This window comes from Felis catus, chromosome A2 (genome assembly GCF_018350175.1).
Source record: "Felis catus isolate Fca126 chromosome A2, F.catus_Fca126_mat1.0, whole genome shotgun sequence".
Taxonomy (NCBI): Eukaryota; Metazoa; Chordata; class Mammalia; order Carnivora; family Felidae; genus Felis; species Felis catus.
This window is the reverse complement of record NC_058369.1, coordinates 21,819-48,815: the sequence shown is the minus strand read 5'-3', so window position 1 is coordinate 48,815 and position 26,997 is coordinate 21,819. Positions and strand designations below refer to the sequence as shown.

At 58.3% G+C, this 26,997-nt stretch overlaps 1 protein-coding gene across 5 annotated transcripts; it reads left to right on the top strand.

The window, feature by feature from the left end:
• The first annotated feature begins 137 nt into the window (after window positions 1–137).
• Window positions 138–23,427, top strand: MIER2 (MIER family member 2). Of its 5 annotated transcripts, none has more exons than XM_023242388.2 (14): window positions 138–233; window positions 7,025–7,115; window positions 8,291–8,433; window positions 11,963–12,088; window positions 12,589–12,712; window positions 13,217–13,308; window positions 13,829–13,898; window positions 16,928–17,079; window positions 17,867–17,948; window positions 18,038–18,132; window positions 20,317–20,441; window positions 20,530–20,651; window positions 21,531–21,960; window positions 22,411–23,427. In XM_023242388.2, the coding sequence occupies exons 1-14, from the start codon at window positions 225–227 to the stop codon at window positions 22,430–22,432; spliced, it is 1,683 nt and encodes a 560-aa protein (XP_023098156.1). In that variant the 5' UTR covers window positions 138–224; the 3' UTR covers window positions 22,433–23,427. The 5 variants fall into 5 exon arrangements, with proteins under 5 accessions (XP_023098156.1, XP_023098165.1, XP_044898197.1 ...); XM_023242397.2 differs by lacking the exon at window positions 138–233 and adding an exon at window positions 624–758; XM_045042262.1 differs by lacking the exons at window positions 138–233; window positions 8,291–8,433 and adding an exon at window positions 22,150–22,182.
• The last annotated feature ends 3,570 nt before the right edge of the window (window positions 23,428–26,997 follow it).

Sequence of the window (26,997 nt, the reverse complement as noted above, 5' to 3'; positions counted from 1 at the left end):
GCGACGGCCCCGCGCATCCCCGTCCGCGCGCCCGCTCCGCGCTCCCCGCATAGCCAGCTCCGCGCACCTACTACGCGCCCGCCCGCGCCCCGCCCGCGCCCCGCCCCCGGCCCCGCCCCGGCCCCGCCCGGTGCCCCCGCCTTCCCGGGCGCCGCAGCCAATGAGCGCGCGGCCCCGCATCCGGGGATCCCGGCGCGGCCGCCGCCTCCCGCGCACACACGGCCATGGCGGAGGTGAGTGAGCGGGCCGGGGGAGCCGGCCCCCCGCCCCCGCGCGCCCGCACCCCCCGCCCCTGGGCCCGGCCGTGCGGGGGCCCCGGGCGCGGAGACCCTTGCCCCGGGGCGCGGAGGCTGGGCTCGGGGCGCCGCACCCGTCGGGGCCCGAGGGGCGCGGAGCTCCGTCGGCGGCCGCCCCCGGCTCTGTTCCCCCCCCCCCCCGGTCGGCTGCCACATCGCGGGGTGCAGTGCGCATGTGCGGGCAGGGGGCGGGGGCGCGGAGTGGGGAGGGGAGGGGCGGGCCTGCGGGGAGAGGGCAGACGCGGGGTGGGGGCACGCGCCCTGCTCTCCGGCCGGGATTCCCCGGCACTCGACCCCCACCCTGCTCCCCACCCCCCTCCCCGGTTCCTCGTTCCTAGGCCCTGGACCCCCGGGGGCTCCCGGCGGCGCGCAGCCCTGCCCTCCCGGCGTTGGCCAACTTTGCGGAGTGCGCTCTCCGGGCGCGCGGTCGTGGCGCGCCGCGCTCTCCCGTCGGAACCCCGGGTGAGACCCGGCACCGCAGCCCGCTCGCTCGTGAGCCCCTCCCCCCCCCCCCCCCCTCCGTGCTGGGCACCGCGCATTCGCTCCCACCAGGTCCCGAACGGGACTCGAACTCCGACATAGGGCCCGCCCTGCGTAGCGCCGGCACCGGGGTGCGCTGGGAGGGCCTAGGGCGTCGGGGCTCCCCCCACCCCCCCGCCCGCCTCCCCGGCGGGCAGACCAGCCTGGCCCGGCTGCTTCAAGTTACTTCTCGGAGCCTCCTGTCTCGGGCCGTGAAGCAGGCCCACGAACCCTTCCCCGAAGTCCTTGGGGCCAGATGTGTTTTCCGATGCAGAGGTTTTCCGATTTGAGGGTTTGTGGGGTGTGGAGCTGTGAGGGCTGATCTGATAACGCCTGGGATCGTTTGGGAAAACACAGTCAGCAAGTAGTTTCAAGTCCTGTCAAACCAGGGACGGGAAACTTTCACTTTTGGGCCTTTTTTAAACTTTGGAATGTTGGATAAGACTGGGTGCACTGCTCTGCTCTTGGGGCCCTACTGAGGATTAAAGGAGACTGCAGCTGCCAGGGCTCAGTAATGTGACTCTCAGCGCGCGACATTTTAGTCTGGGGATGCAGCCGGTCGTCAGACTCAGCACGCAACCCTCATCAAATGGGTAGCCCCGACCCCCCCTCCCCGAGACCCAGAGAGGAGAAGGGGTCCGCCCAGTGAGGCGCAGCAGGGTCGTGGGATACTCGGCATGGCTGTGGGGCCAAGGTGAGTTCTCTGTCCTGGCACAACGTGGGTAGGTGCTGTGCAGGGCGGACATGGCCATTCTCTCCCACAGTGACCTTCTGAGGGGCAGCAACAGGCCTTGGTTTGCGCTAGAGGTGGTGTGGGTGTCTGGGTGCAAGGCGGGGCCTCACCAGCCAGTTGTGTGGCGTGGCTGGACCCGAAGATTTCTTAGTTCTCCTTGCTTTGCATTTAGGGAAGCTGGTCTTGGGAGTCAAAGGCAGAAAAGCTAGGTGTCTCAGTGGCCTAGCGGGGTGTGGCGGTAGTGTCTTTGGGTCTGTCTGTGCTCCCGGCTCAGGGGCTGGGTCAGCCCCGCATTGGGTCAGCACTCTCGGCCTGGCAGGTGTGCTGTGGATGGACGGGGCAGACTCCCCAGCTGGCCTCCCCTGGAAGCTGTTGGGTTTGGCTGTTGACTCTGCCTTGCCTGGTGCAAAGGCCCTAGACCCTCACAGCAGCCAGCTGCCCAGGGTGTCCCCGTCCCACATGTTGACAGTGTGCAGTGGTGCATTTGAGTGGATTTGAGTTGGTTTCCTAGGAGAAGGTCTTTGTGTGAGATCCCCCACGTGCCTGGCTCGGTGCAAGGCCCGAGCGTCTGGCCGTGAGCACAAACCTGATGGTGCCTGTCCTAAATGAAGGGTCTTAGAGTCTGGTCAGAGAGAGCCTGGTCAGTAAAGGGCCAAGAAGTGTGCAGATGTCAGAAGCGGTGAGCCACAGCCAGTCTCTGCCCAGGGGACCTGTTGCAGCGCTGGAACCTCTTAGTTCTGTGTGACCTTGGGCAGGTGACTGAATGTTTCAGAGCCTTGGTTTCCTCATCTCTGAAATGAGAGCCTCCAGTCGAGAGCTCTCCCAAGATCTCAGCTCCGTGGCTTGCACGGGGAAGCTGCTGGCAATCGGCTGTGTCTAACCGGTACAGATGGCACTTTGTAAGCTACTGGTACGTGCTTGATCGGTATTAGCCGCCTGATTGGTGTAGTTGCTGGAGTAGTTGTCAGCACCAGGAGAAAAGATGGGAGCGTTTCACACCGTCTTCCTCCTGGATATCGGTCTTTGAAAGACCCAAGTACACTTTGTCTTGTGCTTAAAACCCTCCACGCCTTTCCTTTGTCCTTAGGGTAAAGTGCATCTCCTCCCTGTGATCTCACCCCAGTGATGTGACCCTCACAGACCACCTCCCCCCGCCCCCACTCCTTCCATTCCCTCCTGCGGCGTAATGCCCTTGGGGAGACTCCGCTGCCCTGGTGTTGTCCCAGAACCCCATCGTGTCCCCTCAGTCCTGTGGATGTCCACTCCCACTCGTTTGCTGTCCGTGTCCCCAGCTAGACTGGTGACGTGTGTGGGAGGAGACGGGCAGAACCTGTTTGTTGATGGACTGTGGTGCACCTGGCCCAGAGCACGTGTTCAGTAAGCGTTGGTCAGCTGGGGGAGGGTGGCTCCCCAGCAGTCAGTGGGGAACCAGGCAGTGCAACTGGCTGTGGGTGGAAGGTGTTCTGGGTAGCTGTCACCGTGTAAGGAATCACTTTGAAAGTCAGTTGTTTATTTATTGAAAAAAAATTTTTTAAATCTTTTATTTATTTTTGAGAGAGAGAGACAGAGCGTGAGTGGGTGAGGAGCAGAGAGACAGAGGGAGACACAGAATCCGAATCAGCACCAGGCTCCGAGCTGTCAGCACAGAGCCCGACACAGGGCTCGAGCCCACAGACCACGAGATCGTGACCTGAGCCGAAGCCATACGCTTAACCACCTGAGCCACCCAGGCACCCCTGAAATTCAATTTAAAATTACAGTTGTTTCATTGCTGTCTTTTGTGGTGCTGAGGGCTGGCTGGGCTCAGCCAGGCGGTTTTCACTCAGGGTTGCTCTTGGCGGTTTCAGTGGTTGGTGGCCGGGGCTGGAGCCGACCCCCATGGAGGCAAGCTTCCTTGCTCACGTGTGGTTGGTGTTGGCTGTTGTCTGGGACACGGACACATGACCTTTGTGTAGCTTGGGCTTCCTCACAGCATGGCAGCTGAATGGCTTTGCCAGAAGGTACCAGATGGAACCTGACTTGCATTTTAAGACCTAGCCTTGGAAGTCACATGGAGTGTGCCCCCGTCCCCCACCCTGCCTGAAGTCCCAGGCCCATCCAGATCCCCAGGGAAGGGGCACAGAATCCCACTTCTGGAGGGGGTGGCGTGTCAGTGTCCCAGAAGAGCTTGCGGGATGGGATGTGTGGGTGCAGCTGTTTTGCAGAGTGGAATCTGCCACGGCATCATTGTGGGTTCTGCTTGGAAGTTGTGGGAGGAGTCGTACGCTGTCCCGGGAGAAGAGCTGCCCTGGCCTCCACATCTGAGCAGTCAGGGTCCCCTGAGTCAGGACTGGTGACCGTGCCTGTCCTTCCCGAGGCTGGGGTCGCCCACTCCTCTGTGATCAAGTCTTTAGAATTCCTTTTCTTCCTCCCTCCTTTCCTTGTTTTTTTACCCAGAATGTCCTCCACCCACTCCCCATCCTGTTTCTTCTTCCATTTTGGCAGAGTGGAGGGCTTTGACTCTGATGGAGACATCCAGAGTGTTCTGAACAGAGGAAGTAGAACCCCTGGGAACCCCAGGGCTTGCACTGAGAGGTCAGATGTTGGGACGGGGGGAGGGAAGAGAATCCACAAAGTCAGTGTTTCTTGGTGAGTTTTGAGGAACTTGGAGTCCTCTGGAAATGAACTTGGGGATCTGAGGCCACTGAGTCCCCTGTGGGGAGCAGGGTGCTCAGAGTCCTGCCCCCTCCTTGGGGGGGGTGGGGTGGGAAGGAGCCTTCCAGACACTTGTCTTTGCTCCTTTGCCTGAGCTCCTCTGTCAGAGGGCAAGTCACATAAGGGCCACATCCTTCTCAGACCCTGCACCTCAGGTCTGGACTGGGAGCAGCGTTCTGTCTGGAAAAGGAGCCGTCCACACGCTGGCCTCTCTTGGCCTGCCCATCAGAGCTCGTGGTAGCAAGAGGCAGAAAGCTGGCCTAGTTGCACTGGGGGAGGGAGCCCAGGGAGGCTGGAAACTCATCACTGCGGAGGGTCCTAGAGAGGGTCCGTGTGATTTCAGAGGGCACTTAGGGTGCGGCTGAAGGTGAAGCCATCTGTGGCAGGCCACGCAGGCCACGGTGCTCTGTGTCCCCTGCCTGCTTCCAGCCCCCGCTGCCGCGTGTCAGCTCCACCCCACTGGCTCCTTTCCCCTCTGTCTGTGCTGCCTCTGCTGCCCTGACCGGGCTCCCTAACTCCCTACTCCCTGCTCCAGCCCAGAACCTCCCAGTGCTCCCGGCAGAGGCCGTGTACCATGCTACACTTCCTCCTGGAGAAGCTGGGGCCCCATGCCCACCAGCCCTGTGCCCCTCATTTCTGCACCACGGTCCTTGTGAGCCCCTGCCTGCTGTGCTCCGGTGCCTGTGGCTTGGCTTTGCCTACCAGCTCTCTCTCCTGGCTGTGCTGTTCCTTCATTTATGCTGCCAGGTTTTTGAAGGGCCTCGGTCGGAGTTTGTAGTCGCTCTCCTTATGTGCTGTGTGAGCTAGGGTATGTGGCTCAATCCCTCTGAGCTTCAGTCCCTTTGTTTCTCTTAGGAGGAGGGTTACACAACCTCTTGAGGTTTTCTTGAGGACTCTGAGGAAATTCTTACTAAACTGCTGTTCTAAGCTTTAAAAGTTTTATTAAATACTCCAGTCGTGTGTGTGTGTGCGCGTGCACGTACAGATGGCTTTAAGGAGGTATAATTCGTGTACAGTTCGTTCATTTTAACGTGTACAATGAAGTGGTTTTAAGTACATTCAGAGTTGTATGACCATCAGCAGTCAACTCTAGAACATTCCATCTCCCCTGAAGCAAACCCTGTCTCTATCAGCCATCACCCCTGATCTTTCCTCACCCCCGGCCCCCACGAGCCCCCTTCCTGTCCGTGGACGGGCCTATTCTGGACGTTCACACACGTGGACTCACACCCTGTGTGGCCTCTTGTGTCTGGTTCCCTCCCTGAGCGTCGTGTGTTCAGGGTCCGTCCGCGGGGTGGCGGGTGTGGGCGCCTCGCTCCTGCTCGGGGCCAAGGGACGTTCCATTGTTCAGCTTTGTTTTGTCTGTTCATCAGCGGATGGACATTCGTGTTCTTTCCATCTTTGGCTCTCGTGAATGGTTTCGCCACGAATGCTCATGTACAAGTGTTAGTGTAGATGTGTGGTTTCTTCTCCCTTGGGTGTCTTAGGGGAAGCAGGGCTTAACCCTTTCCCTTCCCCTCTTAGGTTTTCAGGTGGGGACTTAGACTGTCAAGAGACAGATGAACGAAGGAGAAACATACACAGTTTATTAACCCAGCAGCACATGTGCCGGAGAAGTCAGATGAGTAACCCAAGGGGGTGGCTAGGGCTTGGACTTCTGAGAGCGTCTGCACAAAAGAATGATAAACTTGTATGGACTGTTACGACACAGGAGGACTTTGAGTCTGTCCAGGCAACAAGTCGTGGGAAGGTGGATGTGCAGGGAACTAGTAGAAGGTCAGGCTAGTTAGTAAGGTGTGTGTGTTCAGTGAGCTGGGTGCCCGGTCATCTTCAGTGCTAACCTGCTCCCTTCCTGGTTCGGGAGGGGAGGCACCCGCACAGTGATTTACAGAGGTCGTCCTGTGTCTGTTCTTGCTCAGTGTCTTCGTCCCAGAGTAGCCCTCACGCCAGAGCGGCACACGTTGGGGTGACACACTCTGACCCCTAGGTGTCTAGCAATCAGTGGAACTCCTACGCCAGCTGCTCCCCAAAGTGCTGGCTCCGTTTTGCATTTCCGCCTTTGATTTGCTTTCTTCTGATGAGCATTTCTTCGTGTGCTCATTGGCCGTCTGTGTATCTCTTTGAAGAAATGTCTGTTCAGATGCTTTGCCCATTTTTAAATTGGGTTATCTTTTCATTAACAAGTTGCAAGAGTTCCTTGTGTGTTCTCGACACAGGTCCTTTCTCAGCTGCACGGTTCGAAGGCCTCTCCCTGCTCTGGATTGCCTTCTTCAGTGATGGCCTTTCAAACAGAAAAGTTTTTCTTTAGATGAAATCTGGTTCATGTAGTTTAACTCTTGGTGCCTTATCTAAGAAGCCACGGCCTGTGTCCAGGGTAACAAAAGATGTATTCCTGTGTTTTTCTCTAAGACTTCTATAGTTTCATAGTTTTATGTCTTGGGGCACCTGGGTGGCTCAGTCGGTTCAGTGTCCGACTCTGGCTCAGGTCATGATCTCATGGTTCATGGGTTCGAGCCCTGCGTTGGGCTCTGTGCTGTCAGTTCAGAGCCTGGAGCCTGCTTCAGATTCTGTGTCTCCCTCGCTGTCTGCCCCTCGTCATGTGATTTTTGGACTCTGTCAGTTTCTGCACAGAAGCCAGATGAGATTCCTCCCATATGAGGCCACTTCTGAGGCTGCCTGGGGAGTTGGGCTCTGACCTGAACCTGCTCCCGGGCGGGATGCAGAGATGTGCCCCAGCGGGTCCTGGGCCCACCGGGCTAACCTTGCTTCTCTTTCTCCGCAGGCCTCCTCGCTGGAGAGGCAGAGCCCTCGCGTGGCCTCCTGCCTCACTCACAGCCTGTGCCCCGGGGAGCCCAGCTTGCAGACAACAGCAGGTACATTCCTTGCCCCTTCCTTCCTCCTGCCCAGGGCCACCAGGGCCTTTGTGGTTGTGACAGAGTCCCACCCAGCCTGGCAGAGCCAGACACAGTGTGCTGGCTCCCAGGGTCCAGGGACAGGTATGTAGGCAGAGTGGCCAGGGCTCTCCCCATTTTCTGGTGCGGGCAGGGCTGCCCAGGAGAGGGCCAGAGTGCCTTACTCCTGGCATGTCCCGCTGGCCTGGCAGGCACCTTAGCCAAGGCCTCGGGCTGGAGCCGCTGGCCGCAGGAAAACTGGGGGCTTTGCTTTGGGTGAGCTCCTGGGTGCTGTGCACCCCTCCCAGGCTGGCTGTTGGCCCCCTTCCCGTCCAGCCTCAGCCTTCATCGCTCCCTGGCCTGGGGGGATTGAGCTCTAGCCATTTCCTTTTGTGTTTGTTTTTTTTTAAATTTGACTTACTGAAGACCAGAATAGGGAGAGAGAGAGCAATGATCACATCCTGCTTCTTCTGGGAAAACCAGAAATCCGGTGACGCGCACCACACATTGGCCTGTGCGGGTGGCACTGGTGTTGCTCTGCCGAGGCAGCAGAAAGGACTGGCCTCGGACGGGCCTGCTGCGTGTGTCCTGCGGGCGTCCTGCCCGCACCGTGCCGGCCCCGCAGGCCCTCGTGGGTGCGCAGTCACCTGTGCGTTTCCGGAGTTGAGGGCCCCGCCAGGCCTTCCGCTCTTCCTGCCCTCGCTCGCCTGGTGCTCATTTCTTCCCAGTGTGTGGGCTCTTGCCCACACCCTCACCGGTGTCTGTGGTTGGGGGACCAAGCAGGCGCCCAGGAGAACACATCCCCCCACATGTCCAGAATCCGTGTGTCCAGTTAGCCAGGTGTGTTCTTCTCTCAGGGGTCGTTCTGTTGGGAGTTCCCACGTGGTAGACTGACCATGCTGGCCACTGGTGTGCACACGCGTCTGAACGTGCACGCACGTGCGCGCACACACACACACACACACACACACACACACAGCCTTCTGCACGTGTATGCATGTACCCACACGTGCACATACCTGCAGGCTGTGGGCTTTGTCCCAGGTGACAGCGGGCCACTGTTGCGTCCTACCCCAGCCGTCCTCAGCCTTGCACGATGGTTGGTGTGCGTGGGGTGAGGGGTGGGGAGCTCACGCAGGCGGGTGTCTCCTCCACAGTGGTGTCCATGGGCTCTGCAGACCATCAGTTCAACCTTGTTGAGATCCTGTCACAGAACTACGGCATTCGGCAGGAGTGCGACCAGGCTGCAGGAGACCCAGGGAAGCCGGAGGGAGAGTTGGAGAAGGACTTCATCTCCCAGGTGCTTGGCTGAGCTCGTCCCCTGTGCCCCTGTGTAGGGGGAGCCCCCGGGCAAGGTCACGGTTTCTTCATTTGCTGAATTAGTCTCGAAGCTCAGATTTCACAGGGACAGGTGCTGTGTGCACATCTGTTTGCAAAGCGCCAGGCACTGTGCTAGGAGCTGAGATGGTGGGGGCCGGGCCAGACCCGGTCGTGCCTCTGGGGCTTTAGGGTTCTAGGCACAAAACCCACTGTCGTCAGACTTTTTGGCCTCAGAACCCCCTCTATGGCCTTCAAATGTTGGAGGATCTCAAGGGGTTTTGTGCGGGTTATGCAGTAAATCCATTGTTAATAGAAATAGCGTATTTTTGTGAAAATGAAAAAACAGCTTTTCCCCAACTAAAGCAAGTTGGGGAGAAGAGTGGAACCGCTTTGTGTTTCTGTAAATGCAGAAGCGGATCCGAGAGCCCAGCTACTGTCTTGAAGGCAGATGTTGATGAGCAGTGATCTGTTCTCTTGGTTGGAGTGTAAACCTAGCTTCATACATGTCTGTTCTTGGAAGAGGAGAGTGCCTTCCCAGATCGTGGTGGATATTCCTGGACGCTGCCCCCAGAGTCAGTCAGTGGTGGTTCTGTAAAGGGGATTGCAGAGGGGCTTCTGCCACATGCCCTGTGACCTTCCGTGCTTGGTTGTGTCAGGACCTGTTGGTGGTGACCTTGCGGTGGCTCTTTATCCTCCTCATCGTGAGGTGTTTGCAGCCTGTGCACCACAGGATCCGAGACACCCGGGGGGCTTCCGCACAAGAGATTTATTGCTGTCATAATCGTGGAGGCCAGAAGTCCGCAGCCAGGCTCAGGCGTGGTGGTTTCTGCCGAGGGCCCTCATCCTGACTTCTGGTTCATTGCCTTCTCGCTGTGTCCTTGTGCTCGTGTCGGAGCGAGGGCGGGCTGTCTGGGGCCCGTTCTCTTGAGGACCTGACCCTCTTGGATCAGGGCCCCATCCTCACGACTCATTTCCCTGTAATTCCTTGTGTAAAGGCTCATCCCCACGTGCAGTCACATTGAGAGTTGGGGCTCTGGCATGTGCATCTTGGCGAGACACGAACATTTGGTTTGTTCAGTATCTACACTGATCTCATCAAACATCTTTCAAGTATCGGGAATTTTTTTTTTTTTAACGCAATAATCGCGGGCACTTTATGCAGTTTGGTGCTATGTATCGCTCGGTGCCAATTTGGACTTAAGACCAAAGGCAAGTCTTCTCTTCAGAAAAGAAAACACGGAGGTTGCCTGGGTGGCTCAGTCGGTTGAGCGTCCGACTTCGGCTCAGGTCATGATCTCACGGCTCATGAGTTCGAGCCCCACGTCAGGCTCTGGGCTGACAGCTCGGAGCCTGGAGCCTGCTTCGGATTCTGTGTCTCCCTCTGTCTCTGTCCCTCCTCTGCTCACACTCTGTCTCTTTCTGAAAAATAAACAAACATAAAAAAGTTAAAAACAAAACAAAAAAGAAAACATGGGTACCTGGGGGGCTCAGTCGGTTAAACATCTGACTGTTGACTTTGGCTCAGGTCATGATCTCAAGATTCCTGGGCTTGAGCCCCACATTGGGGCTCTGCACTCACAGCTAGAGCCTGCTTGGGATTCTCTCTCTCTCTCTCTCTCTCTCTCTCTCTCTCTCTCTCTGTGTCTCTCTCCTTTTCATGCTCTGTCCCTCTCAAAAATAAATAAACATTAAAGAAAAAAACAAAAGTTTAACGTGAATTTAAAACTTCTCAAACCTAACCAAAAACTAAAGTCAGCCATTTATTACTTGAATACCTTATCTAGGTTTTCTTCAGACGTAATTTTTAAAAACTGATTAGGAAAGAATATAACATCCAAGGTAATTGTGGAAACACTGCCGTTCTGTATGACCTTACCTAACAGGATCGTGAATTTGTCAGGCACACGTTGTCAGATCCAGAGTTCCCAAAATTCTAATTTTTTCCTCAGGGACCGGAGTTTCACCCTTGTAGCACATAGTTGTTTGTTTGGACGTAACGGCCAACTTGGCCCGTGTCCGAAGGCGTCTGCGCCGGGCCAGACCACTGTCACCTGCCAGCCGTGCCGTCCGGTACGAGTGCAGCGGCGAGCTCGGGACGGTGTGCGTCCGGCACGGCCGTGACCCTGGTGCTTCTGCACAAACCCTCACTGCAGGGTGTGGCAGCCACTCCGCGTGCTTCCTGTCTCCTCACGCGGCAAATTGAACCACGGCTGCTCAGAGGGAGAGTTGATGAAATCAGTGATTTTGTACAGGATATTCTGGAGCGAGAATGGCACATTTACAGCTGAGTGGGTGGTGGGAGGTGCGCACGCTAACCGCTCGCACACCCTGTGCTCCTGCCTCGACCGGAGGGTGCTGTGCCCCACCGTTGGCTCGCTCCCTTGGCACCAGCGCCGGCACAGCGAGAGCCGGAAGTCACGTCCTATTACCGTGAAAGTTGCCGTGCCTCTGGGACCCCCCAGAAAGGGTCCCGGGAGCCCAGGGGGTCTTTGGGTCACTGTGTCAATCCCCCAACAAATGCACGTTTGGAAACTGTGGTGGAGGTAACAAATGTCCCTGTCAGTGGGGTCCCGTGAGGGTGGAAGGGGGACCTCGGGGTCAGTTGGGAGGGGGCTGGGCACAAGTTGGGTGTTCTTCCACGTGGACTTGGAGCCCCCCGGGGTGAGGGCAGGGCAGGAACTGGGGTACAGGGGAGGCAGGCATCTTGAGAGAATGAGAGGGAGGTCCAGGGAGCTGGAGGCTGGCTGTGACCCGCAGGGTCAGGGTGCAGTGTGGCTGGACAACACTGGCTTCAGGAGCAGACAGGTGGGTGTGAGGAACAGCGACCAGCACTAGAGAGGAAGGCAGTGGTAGTTTTGTCTCTTCCTTCCCAGTCATCAAATGTCTCATTCCTGTTTCTTGTCCTGTTGCATTGGCGTGTAGTGTCTTACGGTGGGCTTGAGCCTCCCTTCTTGTTCAGATGGGATGGGGTTGCTCTGGTGGCTCGTTACCAACCCCTTGAGGGCTCACGGCACCTCTGTTACATTGATGAGGCAGACATCTCTCTACTTAGCATCTTGAGTTTTCGTTGTTGTTGTAGTTGTTGTTTTGTTTTTTTCAATCAGAAGCAGATGTTGGATTTTCCCAGATGTTTCTTTCACGTTTATCAAGATGGTCTTGTTTTTCCCCATCTGATTTATTGACATCATAAGTTGTGAGGGTAGATTTACAGGTATCGAGCCATCCTTGCATTGCTGGAGTTAAGCCTGGGCACTGCCGTGAGGATGGAGAGGCCAATCCTGGCCCCACCCTTCAAGGCTGGTGACCTTGGGCAAATAGCTGACTTCTCTGGGAACAGGTGTCTTGTCCCTGCATCTATTGGGGGTCGTAAGGGAGTCTTTGGTTGAAGGACTGGGCCTGGGGTCTGGCTGGATTTAGCTGCTGTGAGTGCGACGAGGTGGTTCTGCTTGTGGTGGCCAATGTGGCTCAGAACCCCGAGCAGCCTCCTGACTCAGCCCTGGCCCCTGCAGAGCAGCGACATGCCCCTTGATGAACTGCTTGCCCTCTATGGCTATGAAGCGTCAGACCCCATCTCGGAGCGGGAGAGCGAGGGCAGTGACACCACAGCCAATCTCCCTGACATGACCCTGGACAAGGTGAGTGGACTGGGAGCAGGGTTCAGGGAGGACAGGCGAGAAGGCCCTGGCGCTCACAGATGTGCTGTCGCGGCATCAGGCCAGGCCTACTGCTTAAAGAGCCCTGTCTGTTCCCCCGCCCCACTCCCCAGAGTCAGAGCTGATTCAGTGGCTGTGGCTTCCCACCCATGGCTCGGGTGGCCACGGGCAGGGGCTAGAGAAGGGGCCGAGTGGAGACTGGTGTGGAGAAATGCCCTTGGGCCGGGCCCTCTGGGGCAGGTGTCAGGAGGGAGGGGCTCTGCTGACCCTGGGTGTAAGGAGTGGTCCCCTTGCCGGCCTGTCCTCGTGCCTGGTCCCTTCATCTTCAGAGCGGAAGGAACCACCCACGGGCGCTCTCGGGGCGTTTCCAGCGTGAGGCTGCTGCTGGTAGTCGCTGAGTTAGCGCGGTCACTTGTTATTAAGTGTCGTCTCGAGGTTGTTGAAACAAACCACAAAAACGTTCTTTGCTTTCTTGTTAAAAGGAACAAATAGCGAAGGATTTGCTTTCAGGGGAAGAAGAGGAAGAGACACAGTCCTCGGCTGACGACCTTACCCCGTCCGTGACCTCCCATGAGGCCTCCGATCTGTTTCCTAACCGGAGTGGACGTAGGTGTCCCGCCCGCTCCTGCACTGTCCTTGGGGGCGGGCCACGCACAGCTCTGGTGATGCAGGGGAAGGGGCCCCGGGATGCTGGGGATCGAGGACTTGTGCACGGGTGTCTGTTGCACCTGGATGTGTCCCGATCTCAGTCTGAGCTCCTCAGGGGCTCCTGTCTCCTTGCCTTGGCCTGTGAGCTGACACGAATGGCTTTGGTTTACATGAGGAGGGAATGTGCGGGTTCTTGTAGCTGACAGCCCGTCCCCTCGACTCTGCCTGCCTGTGAGGCCTGGCAGTGTGAGGTGCCTCCTGAGTCCCCTGTCCTGTGCCCTGTGCCCATCTCACACCCATCGCCTGTCCAGGGTCAGGCTCCTTTTCTGGAAGGGCAAAGTGTGGGGTCAGGTGGATGGAGAGTCGGGGGGAAGTGCAGGCAGTGGCCCTCCAGGGCCCACTGGCCAGTTAGGCCACTCAGACTGCCGTGGGCGCGACTCAGCTGTTCCCCTTTCCCCAAAGCCTGCTTCCTGGCTGACGGAGACAAAGAGCCTGGCTCTTCCACCTCGTCCGACACAGAGGAGGACCCTCTTCCTGCCAACAAGTGTAAGAAGGTGAGTGGCTCTGACCCAGCGGTGCCTTGAACCGGGATCTGTGCCCCTTGGGGGCAAGGCTGAGCACGTGGTTTCTGAGAGGGGAGCTGGGCTGCGGCCTGACCGTGCTGTTGGGGACTGAGACTCACACCTGCTGCTCTTGTCCCCATCATGTGGCCTGAGGACCTGTCCCCGGAGTCCTGTCCCTGTGATGTGGCCCAAGGTCCTGTCCTGGAGGTCCTTCTGGGGCCTTCAGAGTGGACCTCAGAACCCTTGGGTCTTTGAGCCTCCCGCCCCGGCCACATGACAGCTATAGCAGACAGATGGATAAGTGGATGTAGACAGAGTCACTCACACGCACACACGTCCACCTCTGCCTCTTGTGCTCAAGATCACAGGACTTGATATCTGTGGGCAGATTGCACAGATGTGGTTAGGGTTAGGGCTCTAGGGCTCTAGGCAGCCACCCAGGGGCCCATGTCATCACCTTGTGGCCTGGCCTCCCATCATCCCTGAGTGTCCTGGGCCTTTGCCTTTGCAGGAGATCATGGTTGGGCCTCAGTTCCAAGCTGACCTCAGCAGCCTGCACTTGGACCGCCATGGTGAGAAAAGTAAGTGGGGCCCGGTGAGTGTGGGCTACAGGGAGGAGAAGAGAGGAGAGCCCCAGTCCAGTCAGGAACGAACCTGCTGCATGCCTTCTTGGTGGGGGGGTCTGAGGGGCCAGGCTCAGGCCAGGTGCCCGCTGCACCACCCTGAGCTTGTAGGACACTTGGGGCCAAGGCCAGGGCAGGAAGAGGTGGGCCAGTTGACGCCCCATCCCTGCTCACTGTCCTTCCCGCTTAGTGCTGTGTGGTCCTGCCACCCTGTGCAGCTGGTACCCCTCTGCTGCCCTCGGCTCACCCCTTCTGCCCCTTTCCTCCCTGCCCAGGTCACTGTCCTCGTCTCTCTGGGCATGCACACCTTTCCCCGCCTGGCCCTTCATGTGTCTGGACCTTGTCCCAAGTGTCCTCCAGAGACTAGGGTCTCTGTGCCTTGCACTGTTCCCCCTAGAACATGGGGTGAGGCTCAGGATGCTCGCCGTCCCGGACCTGATGTCTGTCTGTCCCCGATCCCCCTAGAACATGGGATGAGGCTTGTTGTGTTTCCAGATAGGCGTTGACACCTCCAGCTGTAGGTGAAGAAAATGGGACGTGAAGTCACCTGGCTATTGGCCTGAGTCTTGTTTTCCGGGCCCCAAAGCCCCTGTGAGCCTGGGGCTGGCACTCATGGCCAGGGGTCTTTCCCAGGATGATTCAGCAGCTGATTGGCGGAGAGACGGGGCAGGCAGGGGAGATGTCAGGGGCTCTGGCTGGTGGCTGGGATGTGGGCTTGGTGGCACGTGGTTGCTGCACCATAAGCAGTTTGGGTAAAGGAGGGGCCGGGAAAGTTCAGGTCGGCTGGGTCACAGGGAGGTCAGGTGGAGGTCAGTCTGTGAGAGAACCCGAGACTGTCCGCCAGAAAGAGGCACCAGTGCGCACTCCTTAGCTACACCCTCGGAGGGTCTTGAGGACGGGTGGACCCCAGTCTGGAACCGCAGCCTCAGTAGCGTCTGGGCTTTGGGCCTTTTCCTCTTCTGCAAGCCGGCCCTTGACCCCGAGGGGCTGGGAGCTGGCATCTCCCTTTGTGCTGCACCCGAGAAGAACCTCGACTGCGCTGTGCCCTGTTTCCTTGTGTGGACGGACCGCATGGCCCATCTCTTCTATTGTTGGTCGATAGCTACGGCTGGCACGTGTGGCCGCGAACGTGTACGTGTGTGTCTCTCTCTTCCCGGACAGATGGCTGGGAGCTGCACTGTCGGCTCATGTTTTGGTCAGGAGACACTTGTCAGGGGCCCCTCCGGCGACGTTCCGCGTCCCCGTGCACACGTGACAATGTGATGTTGACTGGAGCCCTCCTAGCGGGTGTGGAGGGGCGTTTCTTTGTGGCTGTAATTGGCGTTTCTCTGAGGGCGAACACGTTTACTGGCCGTTGCGTCTGTTGTGAGGCACCTGCTCAAGGCTTTTCCCCACTTTCAAACCGGTGTGCCTGTCTCTCTCATTTGTGGCAGTCCCTCCTGCGCTCCGGGTACGAGTCTGTCATCTGCCGCGTGTGCCGCCACGGTCCCTCCCGGGAGGCGGCGGCCAAGCTTTCACTCTGCCCACAGTGTGTGTGCCGGTGAGAAGTTTCTGTGCAAGACGTTCTGCTTTGTTTCCCTGCTGCACAGAAAGCCGAGGTTTGGCTTCATGTCCAGGGTGTGGTTGGAGGTGTGGGTCAGGACTGCTTTAACCCATGTGGTGTGCCGCTGCTCCAGCACCGCTTCTGGAATGGTCCGCTGCTGCCCTGCCGGTCTCTCTAGCGGGACCCTGGCCATCAGCACGCTGTCTTACTGTTGCCGCTCAGAGGAAGTGGGAGACGACGCCAGGCCTCCACCCTCTGGAGCCTTGTTGTCCACACAAGTTGTGCACAGCTTGTCAGCTGCCTCAAGATGCCTGCCAGGATTGTGATCAGAGGTGCCCTGGACCCTGAAATGAATTTGTGCAGAGTTGATCTTTGTGGTATTGACACTCGCCGTCCACACGTGTGGTTCCCTCTCGAACCCCAGCGGGGCCAGCCGTGGTTTTGCAGCAGTCCCGTGCATACTTTGTGCTCCTGTTTGTGCTGCTTTACGAGAGGTTTTCAGAAGTTTCATCTGTACTTGATTTCTGTCAGTAGAAGTGCATTTTGTTTTAGTTGATCTTGTGCGGAGTGACTTTGCTAAACTCATTTACCAACTTTAATGTTTTGTAGGTTCTTTTGTGTTTTCTTAGGTATTCAGTGGCATAACTTGCGATGGCTTGCTTTCTTCGCGATCTTTGTATTTTTATTTTTTTTCCTTGCTTTGTTGTACTCGTTTTTCCTCTAGGATCTAGAGGTGATAGAGGACGTTTTTCTCTTGTTCCCAAAGTTGGGGGAAGTGTTCAGTAACCCCTTTAGTATGCTGTTGGCTCTAAGCTTCTGTGGGTGCTCTGTATTGGATAAGGCGCCTGTGGGGCTCAGTCGGTTACATGTCCAGCTCTTGGTTTCAGCTCAGGTCATGATCTCATGGTTCATGAGTTCGAGCCCTGTGTTGCGCTCTGTGCTGACAGTGTAGAGCCTGGAGCCTGCTTGGGATTCTCTCCCTCCTCTCTCTCTGCCCTTCCTCACTTGCGCTCATGCTCTCTCAAAAAATAAATAAACAAACAAACATAATTTTATCTGTAGAGGAGAAAGTTCCCTCCTGTTAGTAGCTGACAGTTTTTACCATGAACGAGTTGGACTCGTGTCAAGTGTTTTTTCTGAGTCTCTTGAGATGGTTGTTTTTTTTTCCATCCTGTTCATGTAATGCTTTATATTGATAGATTTTCAACCATTAAACCAACCTCGCGTTCTGGAGTAAACGCTAGTTGGTCGTGAAATAGTATCTTTCGATATCTGTGTGTATGGTCTTCGTTGTGGAAGAACCAGGGGAGTCCCCTGGAAGGAGCTGAGATGGCCTGCCCTGACAGGTGCTTCTGACGGGGCCGCTGGAAGAGGGGCGCGTGAGCTCCGGAGGTGGGTGCAGGCCGCGTGCCTGTGATGTGACCCTGGCTCTCCTTCTCCACAGTCTATGAGAATGACGACCAGCTGCTTTGGGACCCCAACGTCCTCCCTGAGAGGGAGGTGGAGGAGTTCCTGTACCGGGCAGTGAAGCGCAGGTGGCACGAGATGGCTGGGTCTCAGCTCCCGGAGGGAGAAACGGTGAAAGACAGCGAGCAGGTGGGGCTGCCACAGGGGCGCAGAGGGCGGTGGCGCTGTAGCACCCTGAGTCAGAGGGCAGGGCCCACGCAAGGGCAGGAGGGGGTTTGGGAGGTGCGCCAGTGTGGTCGTGTGATGGTGGCAAATTGAAATGAAAAACAACTTGTCAAGGGGGAAATGATGGTATAAACACCCCGATATCCCTACCCCGGTGGCGGTGTGAACGTCCCTGACATTCCCCACCCCAGTGGCGGTGTGAGCGCTCCCGGTATCCCCACCCCCATGGTGGTCTGAATGCCCCCTGATGTCATCCCCCCCGACCCAGGTGGTGGTGTGAACGTCCCGTCCCTGACATTCCCCACCCCGGTGGGGGTGTGAGCGCTCTTGGTATCCCCACCCCGATGGGGGTGTGAGTGCTCCCTGATGGTGTCCCCCCACTCTGGTGGGGGTGTGAACGTCCCTGACATTCCCCACCCCAGTGGTGGTGTGAGTGCTCCCGGTATCCCCACCCTGATGGGGGTGTGAGTGCTCCCGATATCCCCACCCCGGTGGCAGTGTGAACGTCCCTGACATTCCCCGCCCCGGTGGGGGTGTGAGTGCTCCCAATATCCCCACCCCGGTGGCGGTATGAGCGCTCCCGGTATCACTGCCCCGGTGGGGGTCTGAATGCCCCCTGATGTCGTCGTCCCCCCCCCCCCCCCCCCCCCCCCCCACCGTGGTGGTGTGAACGTCCCTGGCTGTTACTCCGGGGTGGGTTGGGTGGGATGAAGCGGGCAGGTTGGAAGAGTGAGCGTGACTTCCCCCCCAGGCACTTTATGAGCTGGTGAAATGCAATTTCAACGCAGAAGAGGCGCTGCGGAGGCTGCGATTCAACGTGAAGGTGATCCGAGGTGAGCGTGCAGCGCCAGCTCTTCCCGCTCTCTCTGTTGTCACGTCCTGGGCACTGCTGATGCCGTTGTGCCCTCCCTCCTGCTTGCAGATGGGTTCTGTGCTTGGAGCGAGGAGGAGTGCAGGAACTTTGAGCATGGCTTCCGAGTGCACGGGAAGAACTTCCACCTGATCCAGGCCAACAAGGTGAGGGTGTGGCCTGCCCTGCTCCCGCCGGGGCTCCACCAGCTACGCCTTGGGGCTGCGAGCGGCTTGGGAGCCCAGGCACGTCGCCTTCACCCCCCAGCGAGCTGGAGACTCACCAGGCCCAGGGCGGGCCCCTCTGAGCCGTGGCTGAAGCCCTGTCGCCTGCCTCTGGCTTGCCACACGTCCCTTGATGTCTTGCTCTGGTTCCTCTGCTGACGTTTGCTGGGCCACCTTCCGGTCCCCAAGAGAAGGCTCCAGTTTGGGGAGAGACATTGCCTCTAGGTGGACTCTAACGGTCTTGTCTGCTCACGATTCCTCGGTACTGCCCTGCTGTTCCTTGAAGTAGAGCCTGTTGGTTGGTGTGGTGCCCACCCCCAGCCTGGACTCCACCCTCCGCCGCTTGCCTTGCGGTCTGAGGGTCTCTGCTTTCCTCAGAGGACCCACCCACGGCAAACACTCATGACCAGGGGCACAGCCGAGTGCCAGGTTCCCCTGCCTCCCCGCCCCCCCCAGGCCTGGGTCTCTGCTGGTCCCTGCATATCCCTCGGTGATGCCATCTGCCCGTGGCTTCGTGCGTCATGACTCCCAGATTGACCTCTTGGCAGAGCCTTGGCCCCTCTGGTGTGCAGCCTGGGGGACATCTACCTGGGCACATGCCTGTGGCTCCGTCTCACCGTGGCTCCCCCACCTCACCCATCATCCAGTCTGCTGTCCTCTGTCTAGGGCTACTAGTGTGGCTCCTTCCCGCTGCTCATGGGGACGTATGTAGTAGAGAAGGGCCTGGCTGAGGCCAGGCTTGCATTCAGGCCTCGGCGTCTTCTCCTGGGAGGTTGGAGTGAATGAGGTGCCTGCTGGGGGCCAGGGGCCTGTGGAGAGTCAGGGGGCTGATGGTGCTCAGCTGACCATGCCCAGCGCTGTGACAGGCAGTGCTTGATTCTCTTGTCACATCTGTGCCCTGTGGCCTGATGCAGCTCTCTGCTCACTGCGTTTTCACCACAGCCCAGGCCGCTTTCGTAAGCACGGCTCTGTCGGCACAGTGCCGTTGTTTCCTTTGCGTGCCGTCAGCCACGTGCCTGCCCACCCTGGTTACGGCTGTGGCCTCCTTCTCCGGGCACTTCCGGTTTTTGCTGGAGCTGGGCCCAGGGAGATTGCACAGGACTTCATCCCCTGGCAAGATGGGTGTGCGAAGGGGTCTCACTGAGAAGATGAGACCATCTACGTGTGCCCCTGTCCCTGCTGGTTTCCAGACTCGTCCTGGGCACCAGTGGCTGGTCCCTCATCTTGGCCAACGGTGGTGTGGACTCTGGTGCCATTGCCCTCTGCAGGCACAGCCCTGGGCTTGCCGTGGGCTGGTCCTCCAAAGTGGGAAGATGCCCTGTGTTGTCAAGAGAGGGTTTTTAAACATTTGTTTCTAACGCAAGTATAGTTGGCACGTGTGATATCGTATTAGTTTTGGGTTGGACAGTTCTGTGCGTCAGTCAGCGCTCACCCCAGTAACATAGTCGCTTTCTGTTGCTCTGTAACCTTGTTACGCTTCGTTGACCATGTTCCCTGGGTTGTACATTTCGTTCCTGTGACTTTTCTTCCCCACAAGAGGTTTTGTAAGTGGAGGGTCCAGCTCCCCGCCAGACGTATTTGTGTGCTTCCCTTCCCGGGATACCATACACACAAAGTTATTTTCGCTTTTCCCTGTTGTGTTGTTGAGCTGGGTTCACGAACCCGTGGCCTGTGCCTTAGTGGTGTCTGGTTTGCCCTCGTGGGCAGCTCTCCCCTGCTGTTCGTGACCCTTTGCACTTGGTGGGAAAAGCAGGCTTCCGTCCCTGTGTCTGCACCAGCACCTTTGCTCCCCCTCTCTGCTGGGCAACAAGGTGGATGCCGCTGCCTTTGGGAGCTAGTGGTCTGGAGCGAGGGAGGTGGGCACTGGATGTGTGGATCTGGGGTGAGTAATGGGGTTCTGGCTCCACACCAGTTAGGTGGTGGGATGGGGCGCCGTCCTGCTTCAGGAGAGGGGATGCCCCCCCGGGGGCGGGTTGGAAGCAGGCGATGGGGGCTGCAGGCAGAGTCTTGCTTTGTCCAGGAGCGGCAGGGGCCAGGACCTGTCCCTGCTGTTCTAGAGGCAGAAGGGGCTGGCAGGTGAGGACAGTGGGGTCTGGGGGCCACGGTGACCGCTGGGCTCGCTCGCAGGTACGCACGCGGTCCGTGGGCGAATGTGTGGAGTACTACTACCTGTGGAAGAAGTCCGAGCGCTACGACTACTTCTCCCAGCAGACGAGGCTGGGCCGGAGGAAATACGGCCCGTCTGGAGCCACGTGCGTGCCGGGGGTGGGCATCCCAGGCGGACACCTCCCACCTGAGGCTGTCTCTCCCACAGCCCCTCACCGTATGCTCCCCCCACAGGGATGTAGACCAGGACCTGGACAGCAGTGACCCTGATGGCCGCCCCCACTCCTCACCGCCTCTGCCCCCTACTGCCGACAGCCTGGGCTCTGAGCAGGACCCCCTGGCACGGATGCACACAGGTGAGAATACGGGGTGGGTCCCTGCTCTTGGGGGAGCCCCCTCCTCACTGGTGCCCTGACATGGGCCCCAGGAGCTCTCAGGGCTGGGCTCGGGGAGCCAGCCGGTGCCCATCTACCCCAGTACGTTACCATACGTGGGCAGCCACACGCACGAGTGGCCGTGGGGACTTGTTACGTGGAGGGGAACTTTGTGCCCCACGGCCTGAAGTGGGGGCCCCTCTGCAGGCCCCAGGTGCCGTGTGGGAGGTCAGATGGGTGTCCAAGCCTCTCTGGCATCCTGGGCTTAGGGCCACACGAGAGCAAGACCGGGTCTGGCTCAGGACTGAGTTTCTGACAGAGGCCACAGAGATAACGGTGGGGACCTTGGTGCCCCTGGGAGCCTGTGGTCCTGTGGGCTTTAGATCGTCCCTCGTTCCTGAATCTGGCAGGTTCCATGGTTTGTCTGAAAGGGGGACCACATCTACCTACCCCCCGGGACTGCTCGTCATGAACCTGTGCACAAAGGTTTCTCAAATTCCATGTTTAGCTGTACTTGGCATCCAGGCGTTTTCCTTTGAACCTGTTTCATTCTGATCTGGTTTAAAAAATGGGGGTCAGTACCTCCCAGGGCAGGGCTGTTAGCCCAGGCACACAGTTTCAGTACGACCGGTTTCCTCTGTCTGTATGCATTTTCTGTCTTTGCATGAGAACGCCTTTTTGCAGAGGGGTCCTCAGGCTTTGCTGGGCCCTGCAAAGATTGGGCAGGAGCCCTGCACAGGTTGTAGGAGGCATAAGTGTGACTTTAACTGAGCGCACCTGAGCCAGGATGGCTCTGGGTCCCAGGAGGGCTGGTGTGGGGTGCCACTGGGGGCCCGGCCTCAGCTGTGTTCTCCCCCGCAGAGCCGCTGAGCGTAGACAGCGCGGCCGGCAGTCTTGGTGAGCCTGGGGAGAGCTCCGACAGCCTCCCGTCCTCGGAGCCAGGGCCTTGTCCGTTTCAGCAGCTGGACACGCCCCCAGCTGTGCCCCTGCCCAGGCGGCCCCCAGCCCTGGCCGAACCAGCCTTCTACCCCCCGGCCACAGCCACTCCGGAGCCCAGCACCAGCCCGAGATTGGCTGTGGACTTGGCCCTGCCGGGGGCCCTCCCCGAGGAGCTGCCCCTCATCTCTAGCCACGTGGATATGAATGGAGAGTCTGAGGAGGCTGTGGCCCCAGCACAGGTGGCCTTGTCGGTCACTGAGTTTGGACTCATCGGCATTGGGGACGTGAATCCCTTCCTGGCCGCCCACCCAGCGTGCCCAGCCCCCGGGCTGCACTCGGAGCCCCTGTCACAGTGAGTGCGGCCCCTGCCCCGGGTCCCCATGCCCAGCTGGAGTGTCCCCCAGCCTTAGGCTGAGCTTTGGAGAGGGGAGGGATGTGCCCCCGAGGGCCCGAGGATGGCATGGCCATGTGGAGCAGGCTCTGTTGGTTTCTTTACTTTTATTCTCTACTTTTAATTTGGCTTATTTATTTTTTTGACTAGGTAATACACTCATATGGTTCAAAACCCAAAAAGGTACAAACGGGGCCAGTGCCAGGCTCCTCCCACCCCTGCCCCGGCCACCAGCCCTCCCCAGGCGCCAAGGACAGTGCTGCCTTGGGGAGCCTGTCAGCCAGCACGAGTGAAAACACGGTCTGCTGGGGGCGGCAAGGTCGGGAGCCACGGTTTCAGCCCACGGCGCCGAGGCCGTGCCTTCAGTGGGACTGGACTGACCCTCACCCTCTCTCGGTCTCTCCCCTGCAGCTGTAACGTGATGACGTGTTGAGCTCTGGCCGCGGGCGGCACGTGTGGCCCGGACAGGACGCGGGGCCACCGCGGGGCCTGCCTCTGCCAGTCTTCCCGACCCCTTCCCTCCTTGTGGGTCCCGGGTCACGCCGCCTCTGCTTCAGAACGCGTCAAGGACGGGGGTGAGCGGTGGCTGGGACGCTGCCCTGCCCTCCTCACACACAGACTGGCGCTCTCAGTGCCCAGCACCACTGTTCGTGCTGTCCAGGCCGCTGCCCCCACCGCAGGACCCGCCAGGCAGCTGGATGCAGAGGGCCCGGCCCCGTCTAGCCAGCAGAGGAAGGTGTCCCTGCCCCATCGGGGAGGTGGGAGATGGGGCGGGATGCTGCCCCACCAGCAGCCTCCGCCCGGGGCGCCCTCGGCCCTCCGCTTGGCTCTGTCTCCCTGCACCTGGCAGGGCCTCAGGCTGCCCCAGCTCGGGGGTCGTGGGCAGCTGCTACTCGGTGCCAAACCCCTTGGGGCACAGAGCCATATACCTCGATGTCGGCCCCGCCCACCCTCGACCTCCACCCTGCTCTCCTCGTCAGGAAAAGCCGCACTTTACCCCACACCTGTCTACCCCCTCTCTCCAGCCAGGAGTAGCCTCGGGGGTGGGGTCGAGGGGACAGGTGACCCCCCGCCCCCCCGCCCCCTTGGTACCAAGGCACCGAGGGGGCTGGCTCCAGTCCGTTCCCCTGACCCCGTGGGTCATATTTCTGTTGAAGCTCCCCAGCAAGATGGTTTGGGGGCCCGGTCCTTCTCTTTCCCAGCTTTCCTCATTTTATTTATGTTTCTGTTTACAAATTGGAGTGGGGTCCTCCATGGGGCCAGGGCAGTGCTCCCCAACCCCCGGGTGTCACCAGGAGAGGGTTTTGGCTCGAGCCCGTCTGCAGAGTTGGCCTCGACCTTCCCTCACCCCACCAAGGACCACACTGTGAAGTGATAACTGCCTTGAATCCCTTGCTGTTTTATTTATTAAACTTGATTTGAAGCCCATGGGTGCCTTGTGCTGTTGGGAGGAGGTGCTGGGGACCATGGGTCGTTTGGCGGGCCCTGTGCTGGCAGCAGTCAGGCTGTGGGGGGCCGGTCCACCATGAGGGCCAAGGCCACAGAAAAGCCCCAGGTCCCCGGGGAAGAGGCCCAGGGTGAGAGCTGGAGGGTAGTGGGAGAGGCTGGGCAGGTCAGGGATGGCTGGCTTCATTCTGGGTCTGGAGTCCCTGGGGGAGTAAGCAGGGGCTTAAGACCACTGTTCATAGTTGCCTGTGGTGACTGCAGAGGGGAGGGGGCTGGAGTCAGAGTCAGGTGGGGTGCCTTACTGGGAGGGGGGGCGGGAGACAGCGGGGAGGGGGGCAGCCTGGCTGGGACGGGGGTGGAGTCCAAGAGAGGACGAATCAGGTACCAGGTATGTTGGGAGGGTGGGGGGAGTCAGGGTCTCAGCATCTGGGGTTTATTCCTGCAGGGTTGGTTGTCCAGTGTTGGAAGCCAGGGCACAGGGGCCAGGGCACTAGAGGGACTTGAGAATGATTTTGATTGAGGCGTTTTCGTGTAGTTACATTTTCCTGAGTGCTTTAGAGAAGTTGCTCTGCTGTCTTCTGGTTGGCTCTGTTTACAACAAGAAATCTGCTTATCTTAGTTTTTTTACCCAGCTTTTAAGATTTTTATCTTTTTATTTATTTTTTGCTTCCCGGTATTCAATAACATGCCTTTTGTTTCTTTGTTTCTCCTTTCTGGAGAATTAGAGGTTAGAAGTATCTTTAAAAAAAAAAAAAATTTTTTTTTAATGTTTGTTTATTTTTGAGAGAGAGACAGTGAGAGCCAGGGAGGGGCAGAGAGAGAGAGAGAGAGAGAGAGAGAGACACAGAATCCGAAGCAGGCTCCAGGCTCCGAGCTGTCAGCACAGAGCCCGGCACAGAGCCCAAACCCACGAACCGTGAGATCGTGACCTGAGCCGGAGTCGGACACCCAACCAACTGAGCCGCCCAGGCCCTGGGGTGTCACTCACCTGTTTGTTCTTTTGGTCATTCCTGTATGGTCAGCGCTAAATTATATTTTGGGTAAAGAAATGAGTAAGATGTTTCTCATCTCAGGGTGCTTATGTCTACACAAGGGAAGAGACCTGCAGATACACCTGTAATTGCAGCATTCTGACACGGCTCTCTAATCCTGGTGCAGTGGATCCTAAAATGTTTGGCTTTTCTGGGGAGATTAGTGAAGGCTTCACAGATAAGTGTGTGATTGTACTGAAACCTAAAACTGGACTTTCTTGCTGGTTCTGAGCAGCTTGATGAGGGTGTCCCTTGGTGTGTGTGTGCAGTGTGGCCTTCCCGGCTTCCTTCCCTCTGTGCATTGAAGGCGCCTCCAAGTCTGTGGTTTGATGGCTCGTTTCTGTTAGTGCTGAGTGGTATTCCAGCCTCTGCGTGGACCACGTCTGGCATCCCCTCCTGCTGAAGGCTGTCTTGGTCGCATCCGGTTTGGGCACTTCTGGATGCAGCTGCTGCAAAATCCGTGTGCACGTTTGTTTTCAAGCACACGTTTTCGACTCGTTTGGGTAAATCAAATGGCAAGAGCGTGTCCAGTTGTGTGAGAAATCCCCAGCTGTGCCACACCGTCCCCAGCCCTCGGTGTCTGCATTCCAGGCTTTGGAGACGGGTGTCGTGGGAGCTCGTTGTTCTGCGTGGCCTTTGAAGGTGGGTGTCTGTCCCTGTGCTCACTCCTCACTGGACTCTGGGTTTCCGGGCGGGCTCCTTGTCTGTCACTGTGAGGCGCTGTGCTCAGTGTCTGTGGGTGGCAGCTTTGCTGGCCTGACCAGGCCCTGATTTCTCCGTGTTTGAAGTACTTCCTAGCTGTGTTTTATTTTTGCTGGATACAGGATTCTGGGTTGATTTATTTTCTTTCAGCATTTTATTTTATTTTTTTAATTTTTATTTTTTAAATTTTTTTTTTCAACGTTTATTTATTTTTGGGACAGAGAGAGACAGAGCATGAACGGGGGAGGGGCAGAGAGAGAGGGAGACACAGAATCGGAAACAGGCTCCAGGCTCTGAGCCATCAGCCCAGAGCCTGACGCGGGGCTCGAACTCCCGGACCGCGAGATCGTGACCTGGCTGAAGTCGGACGCTTAACCGACTGCGCCACCCAGGTGCCCCATCTTTCAGCATTTTAAATATGGTCCATTTACCCCTGGTTTCTGTTGCTTCAGATGAAAAACTCCAGTGTTTCCCCAGGTAGAGCCTGTCTCTTTCCTCTGACGGTGATTTTTGTTTCGTATGTGGCGCCCCCAGTCTGACTGGGGTGCACGGAGGTGTGGCTTTTATGCGGAGCTGTTTGGGCACGCTGGTTAGTGACTTTCCTAAGTTTGGGGACGTCTTGGCCATTGTCTCTCCTGACATCTCTGCTGCCCCCCAGTGTCCGGCCACACATGAGACCGCTGGGTGCTCCCTGCCCCGCAGGCCTCCGCACGTGTCTCGCCTCCGCACGTGTCTCCTTCCGTCCTGCGGACCCCCAGCTGCTACGCGCACTGCGTGTGGCCCGTCCCCCAGCGTTGTCTCGCTCACACCTCGTATGTTTTGGTCCCGGTATGTGTACTTGGGTTTTTCCATTTCTCTACTGAAATTCCCCATTTTCTACCTTCTCCTGTCGAAACTTTAACTTTTTTATGATAGTCACCTGGGATCTTTGCTGTTTCAGCCTCTGGGTCGTTTCTGGATGCACTTTCCTCTGGGTTGGGGGTCCCCCTTTCTCCAGCCCTGCCTGTTGTTTGTAAATGAGTCCTATTCCTAGTGTTGATCTGGACACACAGAGGCCCCTGCCAGTCTTCCCTGTGACCGTGGCACTGCTCAGCATGCCCTGTTTGTGGTGGCAGCTGTCCTCCTCCTGCCTTCCTCAGCTTTGAGACGGTAGCACCTCTCAGGGCTGGAAGTTGTGCTCTTGGGACGGTCCAGCGGTGTGGGCAGCGCTCAGGCCGGGCATCACCGGTGCGGTGTTCTGCTTCCTGGACGCTCATCCTTAGGTGCGCTTTCCTCCCTGGTGCCTGCGGTGGCACCAGAAACTGCAGGGAACCGGGCCTTGTGTCTGTGCTCCCTCCCCCAGTAGCGCCAGCAGAAGCCCTTGAATAGTATGTCCTCTAGTGTATTGTAACTGAACTAGTGACCGGCCAGGCCTGTGTCAGCTGCTCACCCGCGGAGGCAGAAGCGGCCTCCCAGGCAGGGTCTGGCGGTCGGTCTGGGTGGAGGGGTGACAGCAGCAGGGAGCACGTGGGGGCAGGAGCGGCAGCTCAGTCCGGAGGGGTGCTAAGGCTGAAGGGCCCTGGAGTGGGAGTCACCCTGATAACCCCAGGCTGTGGGCCCTCAGTCATTCGTTATTGGGTAAGCATTGATTGGGGGCCTGCTGTGTGCCGGCCCCTGCCCCTGGTGCTCAGGGCTGGGGAGGAGAGGATGGTACGCAGACACAGATAGTGCCAGAGCTCAAGGGGCTGCTGGACACGGAGGTGCGTGTGTGTCTGGGGGGGGGGGGGGGTGACTGTGCAGTCAGGGTGGTCTGCCTGAGGTGGCAGCCTAACCTGGGATT